The 14,717-nt window shown below is 39.7% G+C and overlaps 1 protein-coding gene across 2 annotated transcripts in view; it reads right to left on the reverse strand.

Annotated features, from left to right (window-relative positions):
* The window catches only part of PARVA (parvin alpha), a 66,971-nt gene that overhangs the window by 18,859 nt on the left and 33,395 nt on the right, over positions 1-14,717 (reverse strand). For both annotated transcript variants that reach the window (XM_027651262.1, XM_027651263.1), the window contains exons 2-6: positions 5,538-5,627; positions 5,369-5,439; positions 4,635-4,737; positions 2,564-2,704; positions 478-593 (exon numbers count right to left, since the gene is read on the reverse strand). In XM_027651262.1, the coding sequence (XP_027507063.1) occupies positions 478-593; positions 2,564-2,704; positions 4,635-4,737; positions 5,369-5,439; positions 5,538-5,627 (521 nt within the window). The remainder of the gene's footprint in view (positions 1-477; positions 594-2,563; positions 2,705-4,634; positions 4,738-5,368; positions 5,440-5,537; positions 5,628-14,717) is intronic.

Raw genomic sequence — 14,717 nt, forward strand, 5'->3', positions numbered from 1 at the left:
AGAAAACCAACACTGTAATCAGACTGAATTAGTATGCACAAGGCTGAAAAAGAATATTTAGTCACCTAACATGCATCTGAATGTAATAAACAGCGACAATTCATCATTCAGTGCCAAGAGTGATTTGAATCTCTACACGAGTGAGAAGACCGTCAAAAAATGGGAAAAATAATAACTCTAGAGATCACACTGAGTGATAAACACATTCCAACAATAATAATGCTTCATATATTTTTAATGTCACAGTCTGGCCACTTCACAATCAAAATAAGGTATTCTGAGACCCAGCTCAACCTGGGAAAGCACTTCTGCCTTTTTCTGGTTGAAGCACTGTCAGCAGGGAAGATGCACACGTGATTCTCGCCAGCCAAAGAGACACACACATGCCCATCCAAACAGAAACTCCAGATGCATTTCTCAAGAAACCCCTCAGCCATTTTCACAACACTACCAAGAGCTGTTTAACACCCCTCTTACCTGCACAACAACCACCTGAATGGACACATGATCAGGGAGTCTGATTGGCGCTCGAAAATACTGAGATAATGCAACCAGAAGATGAAGTATTGCTACGAGACTTTTAGCATGAACAGCTGAAATAGATATCAAAAGCACAAGTTACAAACTGCAAAGTAACTGGGGCACGTATTTTTTTTACTTCTTAGGATGTAGGGATTATGGGACTCTTTTCCTCTCGCCACCTGGAGCCGGGGGCACTTTTAAGGCACCTTGTCTCTACTGACTTCCTCCTGCTCGACAGGCTGTGAGAATGAGACCCAGTCAGCAACCTGTGTCAGCACTGAAGGGCTACTCTTTGCAACACGTCTGGATGCCATAGGCTTATGTAGATGGAAATCTAAAGCTAATCCAAAAGCCAGATTTCACGTACGGCAGTTTAAGTGCCGTCTCTGCATTCTCCTTGCCTCTCCTTTATTCCTTTTATTTCAATAAGGATTTATGGACTATCAGAAAGATATTTTTGTACTCATAACATGCACTTATTCATTTTTAAGTGTCACAATGTCTGCAGGATGATAAATGAGCCTATTTTGGCAGAAACCTTAAGCAATAACTTACTAAACTCAATGACTCAAACATTCCTCATGAAGTTGTTATAGTTCTGTTATTGAAGCTTTTCACAGCAGGTTTCATAGGGGTAGTTAACACTAACACAACTTACAAGATATCAAAAGCCATGCTGTAGGAAATCCTTAATCAAGTATCAAGCCATTGGCATGAAAGTGAATAATTTCTGATTCTTATTAGTACCTTTCTTCTTCTTCTATTTTGTTTTTTGCATTCCTCAGAGCAGTATTCCTAAACGATCTTTCATAGCTACAGTACAGTGCACTTACAGTTTCTTGTCTTGAACTAACCAATAACTCCTACCTTACTTCACTGGTAAAGCACTAAAATATGTTTCTTCATTATCTTCCAATGCAAGTCTCAGCTATACCATGGAGATACCAATTCATATAAAATGTGGCATTGCTGTCAAATTTTGGTGGTGTGCCAGTGGTCATGCATGAGGTGCTTTAAGAGAGCACTACAAAGATGTCTGTCTGCCTGGCACTGGTGTGTGCCACAGCTGGGTCCAGCTGCTGCTGTCTATCTCTACTTCAGCTCTAAAACACATGTAAAACATTAAATTAAAACTAGAAGTTAAATTGTTGGGCCACTCCACACACCCTGCCTCCAGCTGCAAAACAGAGAATGGAAAAAACCTGGGGGGAGACTGAAAAGAGAAGGGGACAGAAAATTCAGCGGGACCACACAAAGGGGCAAGTCAGAATGCCTAATGTTCACTCTTCATCCCTTGAGATATTTCTCTCCCTCTCACTAATTTGTTGTGAATAGAACAGGACACAAAACCACTCAGCTCAAAACAGGTACAGGAGACCAGAAAACTGCTGTGTACTGGTCAAGGTATTCACCAGCACAAAATGATTCCGAAACCCAATCTTAAAACAGATTAAGAGGCCTAATTTTCTGAAGCTGGTAACCTGCTTTCTGCAACATGTGTGCACCAAAATGTCTCGTGTTGGGCCACTGAAGGCATCTCTGTTAGATATTACTATGTTCATTTTTAATACATAAAAAAGGAAGGACTCAGAACTAACCTTGATGAGAGTTTTGTAGTCAAAACTAGTGGTTCAGATTCAGTCTTAAATGATCAGGAAATATTATTCCCATCTATGTTGCAAATTTTACACAAACAAAGAATTCTAGGACCCAACCCTCCTTCTGCCTATTTACTGTATTTATGCAGGTACTTGCCTGTTTCAACAAACCTATTTGGTAACAGAAAACTTAAGCTGGTATGCACATGGTCTTCAGAGCAAAACCACCATACTTTGACAGACTCTGAGAGGACAGGTCATTTAAACTGAAGGTTGAGCACCAGTAAAGGGTGTACCATATCTGGAAATGCCCTTCAGAGCAGTTCCTGCCGTAAATAACAGATTTCAGCCTTCCCTTATCATTGGATATTTCAGAATTCCAGGTAGCACCTATAAACTCCCAGCTGCCAACAAATGAGAGCAGCACAGCAAACACAACTTACAGTCAACGTTCCATTTAATGCTTCTTGGGGGGAGTTTAAGGGTTTCATTGATCTTTTCAAGCACTGTCTGTAGCTTCTGTTTCTGAGCAATTTCAGACTGAGTAACTTCCGCAACATTCAGCTTCTCACTTTCAAGCTTCTCTGAAGTGATAGAAGAAAAAACAGGAAAATCAGTTGTCAGCTCCATGAAGAACACAAAGACATTCCATACACCCAGAGGTACATTTAAGAGGTACCAGATTTCCTAGTTTTAAAATTATCTTAAGTTTTCTTCCAGGGCCACTTTCCCCCACCCTACTGAGCACCTAAAGATAAGATCATATTTCCCCTTTAGTTAAACATTGCCAAGGGGAAGGCCAAGTATTATCCTATGCCACACTACTGGCTAACAAATATTTGCTGAAACTCCCTTCAGGGAGCACCAGATTCGGAGGTATGGCCCATTACTTCTACTGCTACTGGATGAGAGAGTATCACTCTGCAGGAGAGTGGCTTTAACAACAGATCATCAAACCTAGGAAATCAACTTTCAGATTCGTTCCATCAGCCTCAGCCTCCCAGCTTCTACCTCAGATGCAGGAGATTAAAAATTTTACTTGGCCCATTTGTGATAAAAGTGAAGTGATTCCATATTCATAGTGGTGGAGGATGCACCAAAGAAATGCAAACAAGTTTTTCTGGAGGCATGAAAACAACTAAAATCTCAGGCAATTTCTTTCTATGAAACCACAGCCCTTTTCTGCACTCAAAATTTGCAGTAGAATTTAAAATACTTTATGAATTGGTGTGTTACTGATTAGTACAGACTGCTATGTATATCATACACAGTTTAGTGTTTACACTTAAACAGTAAGCAAAGAAAATTTAGCAGTAAGATGACAACATCAGAAACGAAACGCTTGGTCATCTATCAATTTACTTCTATGAAAGAATATCTCATTAAGAGATATCTTATTTGGTAAGAGCTGATCTTGTTCTCATCAAAAGGAACTGAGTATCTTCCCAAAGGGAGTGAGCCTGAGCTACCAGTTTAAGAGACTGCTGTCTCCTAATCCTGCTATATACCCTAATCCTGCCTGAGAGTCTGGGTTTCTTGTGCCTCCTCAGGATCAGTCTCACAACAAGACCAAAATCTTCAGTTAGCATAGACCTGATCCACAAGGAATTGAGGGTAACGGAAAAGATTCCACTGAAATCTATAAATGCTGGATCATTATACGGACATTTAAGAGTCAGGCTGCATCTGATATGCATTTTTTGGATTTTGGGTGAGGTCACTGGAGGTCTGCCCATGAGAATCAAATTGCTCAGTCTGGGGCATATCCAGTCCATCACAGTATATTCAATAGATCAACCATTCATAGAAGGGAATAGTCTGTGTAGTCTTTATTGTAAGTGCTCACATGATGTTTCAAGATTCATTTAAGATACTGAAAAGAAATTTACTGGAGACTTTATGAGCTGTAATAACTATGAAAATGGCTTCCAAGCCAGTACTGTAAAAAGCACATGCCAGCTCTGCATTAGCAGTTTCTTTTCTCTATCTGTTTCTCAGCTGAAGCTCAGTTTGTAGTCCACTGGGCACCATTACCTCAGCAACGTTAAAAGCCAGACATCAAATCAGAGAGAAATTCCAACTTTCCAGAGGAACTTCACAATGTGAATAAACTACAGTACGGAATGAGCAGAGATTAAAAACATCCACCGTTGTACTGAAAATACCCTTTCCTTCAAACTTACTTTCCACTTGTAACACGGTTAAGTTTGTGCAGCACATATGCAGATAATAAATTTAATTGGACTGAACACTGTTGCCAAGACAAGAACCTTCCCTCTCTAGCACCCCAGGTAGGCTTTATGCTGTTCTCATCAACTGCAGAGCACCACACATGGCACTGCAGCTCTGAGGACTGTGCGTGCAGCCTATTGCTCAAGGGCCTCATAATACAATGCTATTTTTATATCACTTAGTGGCATAAATGTAAGATGATACCAAGGCTCCTAAGTAGGAATAAGAGATCCACTTATTGACAAAAGTGCCTTAACAGCGTGCACGTATATTTTTTCTTACCAAATAATTTCTGCAAAACTTGTCCATCATACAGGTCTTCAGCCAAGTCTTTCACAATAATCCTCTCTCCTACCAACACATCATTAATCCAGTCAATTAATACCTATATGGGAAACACAAATTTGGCAGTATTATAGACTATTCATTTGCAATTTAAAACACATGTCATTTTGTACGATGATGAAAATAGAAAATAGAAAGAATACCAAATTGCAATGGCTCAAAATACAGCCTGAAATACCATGAGAAGCAAACAGGAAAGGCTCGGGGAAGACTCTTCTAAGGTGGCTGTGTCAACGCACCACGAGGTCTAGACAAATACCAATTGATTCAGTGCCTCCTGGAGTGAAATGTTTCCCTTGCTTTCAGTCGCATTTTAACATTTTATTGTGAAGCGAAAGGTTCTGAAGTTGATTCTGATGAAGCAGCCTGCTAAAGTTCTAACCTCAAGAATCAAAAAGATGAGGGAAGGTCCATGTGATCTTATGTTGGTGGTGGGATGGCACTGAGAATCTAGACTCAGGATTTTAATTGAAATTCTTAAGTCTCTCTGTGCCACATGTAGAGAAAGATGCTGCAGCAAATGACCTGCCCATTTCACTGGGATGTGCACACCAGATGGTTTCATTTAATTAATATCTAACCAGTGCTTTGAAGTGTTCAAATGAAACAGGCAGCGGTAGCATTAAAAAATAGTTTCACTTTCCTGAGAGTGTTTACATGCTTTTCATTACCTTCATTAGTTCTTGTAATTTTGGGTCATTTCTTGAATTTGGATCAACCATTGTTCGGACTTCATTTTCCTCTGGAAGGTTTAAAAGAAAGATATTAGTAGCTATTACAGCATGACACTTTATTTTACATCAAGCTTTTATGTTGAGATGTAAAATTGTCATGAATTACCTAGCATAGTGTCCTCAGGGTCTAGTTCGAATGGAATTGGACTGAGAGGCAAGTTAATGGCATTCATTCCTTCTTCCTGTAATTCAGATACTAGGAAATAAAAAAGAAGAGCTTGGTCAAATTTCAGTTTGATTTTACTTACTATTTCACTCTTGCTAAAAGTAGCATTAGTTGTCTTAATTTCCTTATAAGAACATGACTCTATTAGATAAGCCACTAGGTGTAATTACAGCAATAAAGGATAGCTAACAAAAATTGGAGGTCCAGCCAATAAACCTTTACTTGTATGAGTAGATTTTTCGTGGGTAATGGTTCTGGAATTCATGCAATTGCCTCAAATCTTTTCCAGGATAAGGCCCATTGTCCTCAAATTTTAAAAGGCTCACTTGCATTTTAATGGTCCTGATATTTTAACACTAATGAATCATTTTAGCTGAGGGAAATGATTATTGCTCTCAGCTATGTCACCCTTGCTCTGGAAATGCTTCAAGTTCAGCTGCTTGAGCAGAGCTGGGCCTGGCTATATATCCATGGAGGAGCTGCCACATCGAGAAACTACTCAGGACTGAAGGTGCAGCTGCAGCTCACAGCTACCTCCTTTGCTCAGGTCAGAGGCAGCCCAGCTAGAGCAAGCTATGGGATGCTTCTAGCCTGTGTCCTTGGCCTTTCCTTAGCAGAAATCACGGCAGCAAGACACAGGTGTAAGATGATGAACCCTCAAAAGTACTGCCTGAGTGTGGAGTCCAGCAACAGGTTGAGAAAGAGCTCGAACGCAGGAGAAGGGGGAGTAATTCAAGATCCCATAGTTGGAAGATACCTGAAGCTATCAGGAAATACAGATGAGTTCTTACTCAGCCAAAGCCCCTAAATACTACAAAAATTAATCTTCTTGTAATACATGCTCTGAGAACATAAGAACAGAAAGATCCAGAGAAGTGGTGTAAAAGGAGGGCTGCCACTAGTTCTGCACCTGGTACAGTTCAGAGCAACTTCATTCATTCCTCTGGGTGACCCAAAACTTCAGTAGGTTGCAAAGACAAAACCTCTACTTTCCTGCCCAAACATGCCTCCTTAACAGACAAGAATAAACACAAAGAAGCCAATACACTAATCCTGCTGCTATGGAAGAACTCACAGCACTGCACAGGGAGGGAACCCACAAGTTTGTATCTTGCTTTGTAACCAAGAAATCAGTGCAAACCTGGCTTATCAAACCAGGAAGGAGGCTTGCTGTCTGCTGTCTTATGAATGGCAAGTAAAAAATGTTGTTTTGATCACTCAGTTTCCAGAGTACAGACCTTTAAAAGGTGTTGTTAGCACATCTGTTCCAGTCATAGTTTAAACTTAAACAACTTAATTCAATGATCCAACATATGTCCTGTAGATTCAAATAGTTGTCTGCACCTTCTGATGTGAACTAAAGCATCTGATTTATGTGCAGATCCAGATTCACCATCCAATATTTCAGATTTACTGGCTGATGCTTTCCTCAGTTTATTCTGAAAATTACAGAAACAATTTAGGTTGGGAGAAAACAGAAAAGTACTTTAGAGATCTTGTGTTTTGTGTCTGACTCATAGGTTAGCTTTTGGATGTTTTGCCTCTCTGCTTTAGCTTCCTGTGTGCAGTAAGTGTAGCTAAATTTCACATGAACACTGTGATAATCAGTCAGTTGGTGTGATAACAGGACTTAAAACTTCCCAAATATTTTCTACGCTGTGTGAAATGTTGATGAAATGCCTGTGCATGTTTCAAGAATCTGTGTAGCTGTATTCAGGCATCTATGTAAGATTCACAGCAATCACGGCTGCTGGAATCCTTATTACTTTTAACTGAACAAAAATATCTTTGAAAAATCCACTGCCTTCAATACTGAACCCGTAACTTCACTCCACGCACTCACTCTGCTTGTGTATCTGTAAAATACAAATATTGAGCAGCTCTAAAGAGTCATAAAATAATGTTGACAATAATAGTTCCCTCGGTTGTTGTGTATTCTCTAAAACTGGTGGCTGAGAGTAACAGACCAAATTAATCTCTTATGTAACTCCACTGAGTTCTGAGGAGTTACAGCAAAGATGAATTTGGTCTAGCATGTACAATCCCAGGAACTGTTTACACTTAATGGCAGTTGTTGGAATGGTTAGCACTCCTTGGAGAAAATAACTGTTGGTTTTATTAACCTCTTTGATATTTTTTTAAAATTATTTTTATTTTGGTTCAAAATGGTTATGGACATAAAAATGACAGTGGGTAGACCATGTGGAGGTCTTTCTGGTTTGACACCTTCAGTTCTTGGAGGACTTCTGCACAAAGGTTCCTAGGCAGAAAACATGGGGGGTTTTCACATCAATCCCAAGAGGGAGCATAGTAACTAAAATCTGTTCAAGCCAACTGTCTCCACTGAGCTCCCCTCTCCCATAGGGCTTAAAGCTCTGCTTGGGCAAGACTCACTGGATAAAGCAGTCAGCTCATTTTCCTAGTGAAGGACAATAATGAAAGCTTTTGGTTCCTCTCTCCAGGGAGCAAATCGCTGGCAGAGCTGGCTGACATTTCTCCGAGGAGACTGAGCAGACCTTTCAAGGTTGAATGTTATGTAAGGAATTCTTTACAAGGCCCACTGAACCTCCCCACATTTGTCCTCCAGTGTGCACAACTATTACATTCTACTTTTAATAACATGACCCTCATCATATTACCAGAGTTTCTGAAAATAAGAGAAAGCAAACAAAACCCTGCCACTATCTTAGCATGGAAAGGGAACATAAAATACAAGGAAAATTATAAGAAACACACAGAGGGAACTAATACATTCTAGAATTCAAGTATTATACTTGTTGTACAGCAGGGGCTAAGCCCTGTTTTCTGCAGGCTGCTGTAAGCAGCTCACCCAAACTGCAAATACACTGTGCACACCTGCCAGAGCCATATGCAGAACCTACCCAACACACCATCAGATGATCCACAGATCCCAGATGGATCCAGTTTGCAGAGAGGACAGTTCCTCCTCAGCCACTGCATTCTGCAGGGCACAACCCCTGCCCCAGGCTGGTATTAATCCCATAATAAAGACTCTTCCTGCTCTCCTGTTCCCTACAAGCAGAAAACATGATGGAGAAACCCTGAGCCTTATAGCATCTTTTCAATTCTTTCCCAATACTGAAGAGCAAAGATTTTACTACAGATTAGTAATACTACTAAATGGAGCAGATAAGCACATGCATTACATCAAGCTCTATGTAAAGTGAGTGAAAATGTACTATGTAGTACAGACTCACTTTCTAAGAATTGTCATAAAAAAACCCAAACGTGACAAATCACTGCTATACACTTAGGTGTTTATAGAGGAACCACAAATATGTGATTGAGGTTGAGTTTGCATACCACAGTTTCAGCAGAGGAATCAATTTTTCAGCTGCCTTTCACTAATTTGTTTTAATTAATTTTCATGAAAATCACTTCAGCAACTTAGTGTTTTAATAAAAACAAAGAACACAGTAGTAGGGCAATTTTTGCAGCAGCTGAAATTAAAATAAAATACTCTAATTTTTTTAAATACTTTGAGGAATTACTTTGGAGCATCAGTAAAACCTCCACTCCAAGTCTTAATAGTGTAAAGCCCCAAGAAGGGAGGAGGGGATGCACCTGCAGCAGTTCATCGATACCACACCAGTTGCCAGACCAGGGCACTGGGACCTGTGGCAGTTCCTCTGAAGGAGAGTATCCACAGAGTTGTCTGTTTGACTTGGGGCATGCTTGGCCACTGGATAACCCCAGTAATTAGAGTTAAGACCACCTTTCTGTTCTCACCCTCTGCTGTGACCCAGACACAGCCCAGTTCATCAGCTACCATGGGACTTATGCTCGTCACGCTTATATTGGTAGGATTAGAGACTTTATCCTTTTGGACACGAGAGTAAAATCCAGTCCTTCATGGCTTTTTTTTTTCAGTCACCATGCTGAGTGGAACTGGGGGCTGAATGTACTTTTAGAGCAAGACCCTTAAAAGCAACAGTTACACACGGGCCACACAAATCTCTGTGGATTGGCAATGTGCAAGTCCCAGTTTTAACGCTGGACAAAGAATGGACATTTCTGCTCAGACTCCTGATTCAGCTCCACGTGCCAAATTTCTTGTGATGTAATCAAGTTTAACTCCACTGCTATCAGCTGTCAACAGACTTCCTCCCACCATGCCAGCACCAAATTTGGCCCCAGAGCCGGGGAGCCCGCAGGCCTGTATCAACAGCAGCTACAGCAGCTATTTTAAGCTGGATGGAATTCTTACTGGTTTAGATGCTCTAGGATTACAAGGTCATAAACCTATGCTATCAAATCCACGCTGGTGCTCTGAGCCAGGCTCTGCCCTTTGATGCGTGCATCCAACTGCCATTGGAACTGCTGGAGGCTGAGCACATCTGAAAGTGGAGCACTGCCCATACGGTTTAAATTGGCTTAATTCCTCTAGTGCATGCAGCCTGTTGCTCCACATTGTATTTATTAGACAGTTTCATTTGGGTTTTTTACTTGTTTATTTTGTGTGCTGAAGGCTTTTTGCTGCCCTATTTAGTATTCAGGGCTTAACATTATTCTGATTTGAATGAAACACATCTCATTATTTAACCGAGCTCAGAAATGCCACATCACCCAATGCACTCTCTGTGGTTTAGACATATTTTAGTATATCTATCCAAAGAATCATAAAATAAATACAGCAAGATGCAGTGTTAAATAGTCTCTCCTCTGAGTGCTACAGCCGTATCTTCCCATGTAATTGATCCCATACTTACAAAACTAAAATTACTCAAGTGCTACAGAAGTAACGGATCGATTCTGGAAGTGTGTGACTAACTAGAACTGAGCCCTAATGCTGGAGGAGCACAATGCCACAATGCCTCTGACCTCAATTTTTCAAAACCAGGAGATTTAAATATATGCACATACACCTACATAAATGTATATAACATTTCTGAAGTTCTTTAACTGCTTTCTTTCTCCAGTCTAAGAGTTTTCCATTCAAGGTCTTCTCTTTTGAAGGTTGCATGTGCTTTGGTTGGGTTTGTTGGTTTTTAGGGTTTTTTTGTTTGTTTTTTTTTTTTTTTTTTAGAAGCTGAGTTATTCACATGACTCCAAGAGTTCAAGCTTTCTATAAAAAGTCAAAAAATATCTGATATTTTAAACTGCTTTGGTAGGCAGTAGCTTTACATGTCATGCCTCTATCTTAAGCTTATTCTTTGGACCATTTGGAAGGCTAGCTGCATTCATATTGCCAGAATAACACTGGGTATTTGTATATATGCCCACATTCAAACATGCATGCCTATGCTCCATACATTTATATATGTAGCCAGAAGCCATAGCCAGTTCAGAAGAATGCTGATTTTCTTCAAGAACTGTCTTTACTGCTCTTGTGTAAGACATACACTCAATTGCAATTGAGCCAAATTTAGAAGAATTGCTTTTTGGTTTCATATTCTCTTTACTGAGTGCAAATTTCTGGTAAATGACCATGACCTTGATGGTTTGCTTTTGTAACCACTCCTGCACAAGAGCAGCTTTACTTCTTCTACCAACTTGATGGCCTGCAATGCAGGCTTGAGTGTAAATGAGTGTATCTGCACAGACTTCAGTGGATTTAATGCTGATTTATACCAGATCACTAACTCAGTATGATTCCTGTTCCCTCTCACATACTCCAGTTCTATAAGCTGATATAATTCCAGTGGAGTAATTCTGGATTTGTACTGGTAAATATGAAAACTGATCACAATTACCTAAGATAGTAGAGAATGAGAAAAAAAAACCCAGCAAAAACATTTTCGAAAAGTCCTAGTTTAAGCTTTTACAGAATGATACTATTTAGTCAAGCAAACTTATGCAATTGCTTTCTGGGCAATCCATCCAAAATGTTAATTTCAAATACTTGTGTGTGTGCATCTCGCAAGTCCACAAAGAGAAAAGAAAATATTAATCTAAAATGGTACTGCCTAATTTTCTGGAATACATAATTCATCCAGCATGGATTCTGGCAGCTCAGCTTTAACTCCGAAACAAAAGAAATCCACACAAAAGACAATAAATCTGCATTACACATGGTACTAAAATGATCCAATGGATTTATAGATGTTTACAAGTTTGCAGAGTGTGACACAGCGTCCACCAGAAATTTGATATTCACAGCACAAAACATCATAAACATATGTCTGCAACTACAAAAGGGCCTTTTTATGTGGGGATCATTGTTAAAATTGTCTTCAGAACATAAACCTTGAGTTGTAAATGCTACTCCCCATTTATTCTCCAAGACATAACAAATGAGGGAAGAAAAGCAGAGATATGTTTGTAATTGAAAATGTTTCTCAGGAAATGATCTGTACAGGAACATCATTCTCATTCCATTAACTGCTGACTCCAAGCCAACCATTTGTAAAAGTAAATAAATATGCAAACTGGCTGACAACAATGTGCCTGTCTGTAATGTTTCTACATTAGTACTCAGTCTCCAAAAAAGAATCTATTTTCTTTTCTCATTTCTCCATTAAACCAAACATGGCAAGCACACAAAAAGAACAGGGGTAATGCTGTTCACAAAAAAGATGGGAGAAACGCTATGATTTGATTTTCATGTATCCAGTAGAAATTAAATCCTTATTGCCTTGAGCTTTCTTTAAAGTCCGAAGCCACTCTGAAGTACCTCAGTGACTAGTTTGCTGTTCCTTTCTTTTTTGCAATTAACAGGGGAAAAAAAAAACCTCCATAGACTGACAAACGTCTGGTCTGGGTCTGAGTAGGTAAAAAACAACAAATCAGGGAGCAAACTCAGTCCTTCTTTCTCAGAATTTTCCTATAGTTTCTAAGAGGTAATAAGTGGTGCAGTGTCAAGCTAACACAGATGCCAGTCATTCCATTCATTCCTTCAACACATCCTCTTAACACATCTTTTAAAATACATAAGCAGTGCCTGCAGATGTTTTGAGAAGCTTGTCACCCTCCAGGAGTGTTTAAAACCCTACTGAAAAAAAAAAATCAAACAAACAAAACCCAAAAGGCGGTTTTGAGAACAAATACAGACAAGAGTTCAATTGACACTGATTTTTACTCCCACTGAAGAATAAATCACGCATATGAGAAATGCTGTGACCATTCCAAGTTGTTATCAAAATGTGCTGTGCTGAATCTGATCCCAGCCTGCAAGCTCCAAACAGCCTCAGATGTTTACACAGGGTCTTTGTGCAACAGACACACGCAGGTTGTTTGCTGGTGTGCACATGGTATCTCTATATTCAAAGTGTTTTATTGAAACAAATCCTTCGACAGCTGAGATTTCCAACTTATTGAGGTAAGTATTGAGAGATCTCTAAAGCCATTTATCGAGGCACATCACAATTACACAGAGCACTCGGGGCTACACGGAGACAGAAAGAGGAAGCATTTTTATCCTTCTCACTGATATTTTGATGTTTCTCGAGTTACAACAAATCTGCAGAGGAGAGGCAGACAGACCTCTTGCTGCAGTCCTAACCCAAAGCAAGTGGAGGCAATTGTTCATCCTATATGCACAACAGCTTACTGCTACAGTTTTTTTCCAAACGTTGTGGAGTGGAGAAGCTTATTTTGTAGGGCTGACTTGCCTCATTTTGTGAATCACCAACCAGCTAATAGTAGCTATTCCAACATCAACATGAGGCACTCATGCAGAGAAGACAAAACCAAGGATCTGTTCCAAGAAGTCTTTCCCAGCTCAACAAGTTCTAGCTATTCCTAAGAGAAAACCCAAAAATAGTTCTTAGGAATGTGAGGGCACACCAGTAGCAAGCTGAGGATTTCCTGAATTTCTTGCTCTTTTCTTCTTGTGTATATAAGCCTTGCTTTTGAAGGAGAAAAAGTTAAGTGTCAGACCTACTGCATCTCAGTCATCTAGATGATTGCTTTTTCTTGAAAGAAATAGAAAAATTACTACATTTACTGGAAAGTTGAAGTTCCTTCTCAGAGACTGCAAATTAGTTTATGTATCACACTCTTTTCAAACTGTAGTTCCTAGAGCTATTTGTGTTTTAAGATAAGCATCTTGTCATCTTCAAGGAATGACTTTGTGACAAAGGATCAAAAGATTTGTAGTAAATGGCCAAGCATTTCTACATCCCAGAAGGAAAAAAAACCAAAGCCCAAACCACCTTAATATCTTACAGAAGTTCCTTACTCTTCCAGAATTTACTTTGGTGTCGAAGTCAACCAAGATGAAGTTTGGGGGTGACACAGAGGCTGGACAATTAGCAAACACATGAAAGATGGGATAAGAGTCACCCAAAGAAATTAAAATAATAATGAATACAAATATGTAGATATATTACTAATTTACATAAATGGTAGTTTGCAGCCCATTTTTTGCTACCTTCTGCATCAATCCTGGGCATCCAATCATGGTTCTCAGATTCAGTACAACAAAGGAGAATTAACTTGCAACATCTAATTCTGTTTTTCCCCTCCACTTTAAAGATTTTCAGTTTCTTGCTATGTTTATTATTTGTGCCTACCACACAGATGGTTTCTAAAAATCTCTGCAACATGTCCTAGGGAATTGAAGTTTTTTGTCAAGGACAGAATCAGGATCTAATTTGGGAATTGGGATCTAAAGACAGGCCTTCAACATGGGAAAACTAGGCTGTGGCTTTGGCTGGATCAACAGAAACCCAGCTACATTCTTAACAAAAATGGTCCAGATTTGGTGAAAGGCAAAAAAATGAAACCTTAAAATGGCAGAAATATATTTTCTAGCATACTGAAGAGTAAGCTGCCCTTTGGGGTTCTCTAACCAACGTGGAGGTTAACAGGTATTTGACAGCAGAAAAGCTTCAGGCTTTGACTGTGACAGCAAGGACTACAGAAGAGGTAAACTTGCTTCCCCATCCTTATCTCACAGGAGTGTGCACCAGCAGGATGCACATCTGATGTATGGAAGTCCTTCTGCTTTTTCCCAGCCATACAGCTTGAAAGGCCATTTCAGGGACAGAAATATTAGGGCTGTGGCAATCCCTGGCTAGAGGGAGGACTTCGGTCAGCTGGCATAAATCACAGTGTGGTGTGATCAGTAGTATGGCTGTGCTATTCTCCTAAAACATATTTACACAAAAGTGTAAGATGATGATGCAAGACAGGACTTTGGTAGCACAAATTGGAAAC

The sequence above is a fragment of the Corapipo altera genome, unplaced genomic scaffold (assembly GCF_003945725.1).
Source record: "Corapipo altera isolate COAL_440 unplaced genomic scaffold, ASM394572v1 78, whole genome shotgun sequence".
Lineage (NCBI taxonomy): Eukaryota > Metazoa > Chordata > Aves > Passeriformes > Pipridae > Corapipo > Corapipo altera.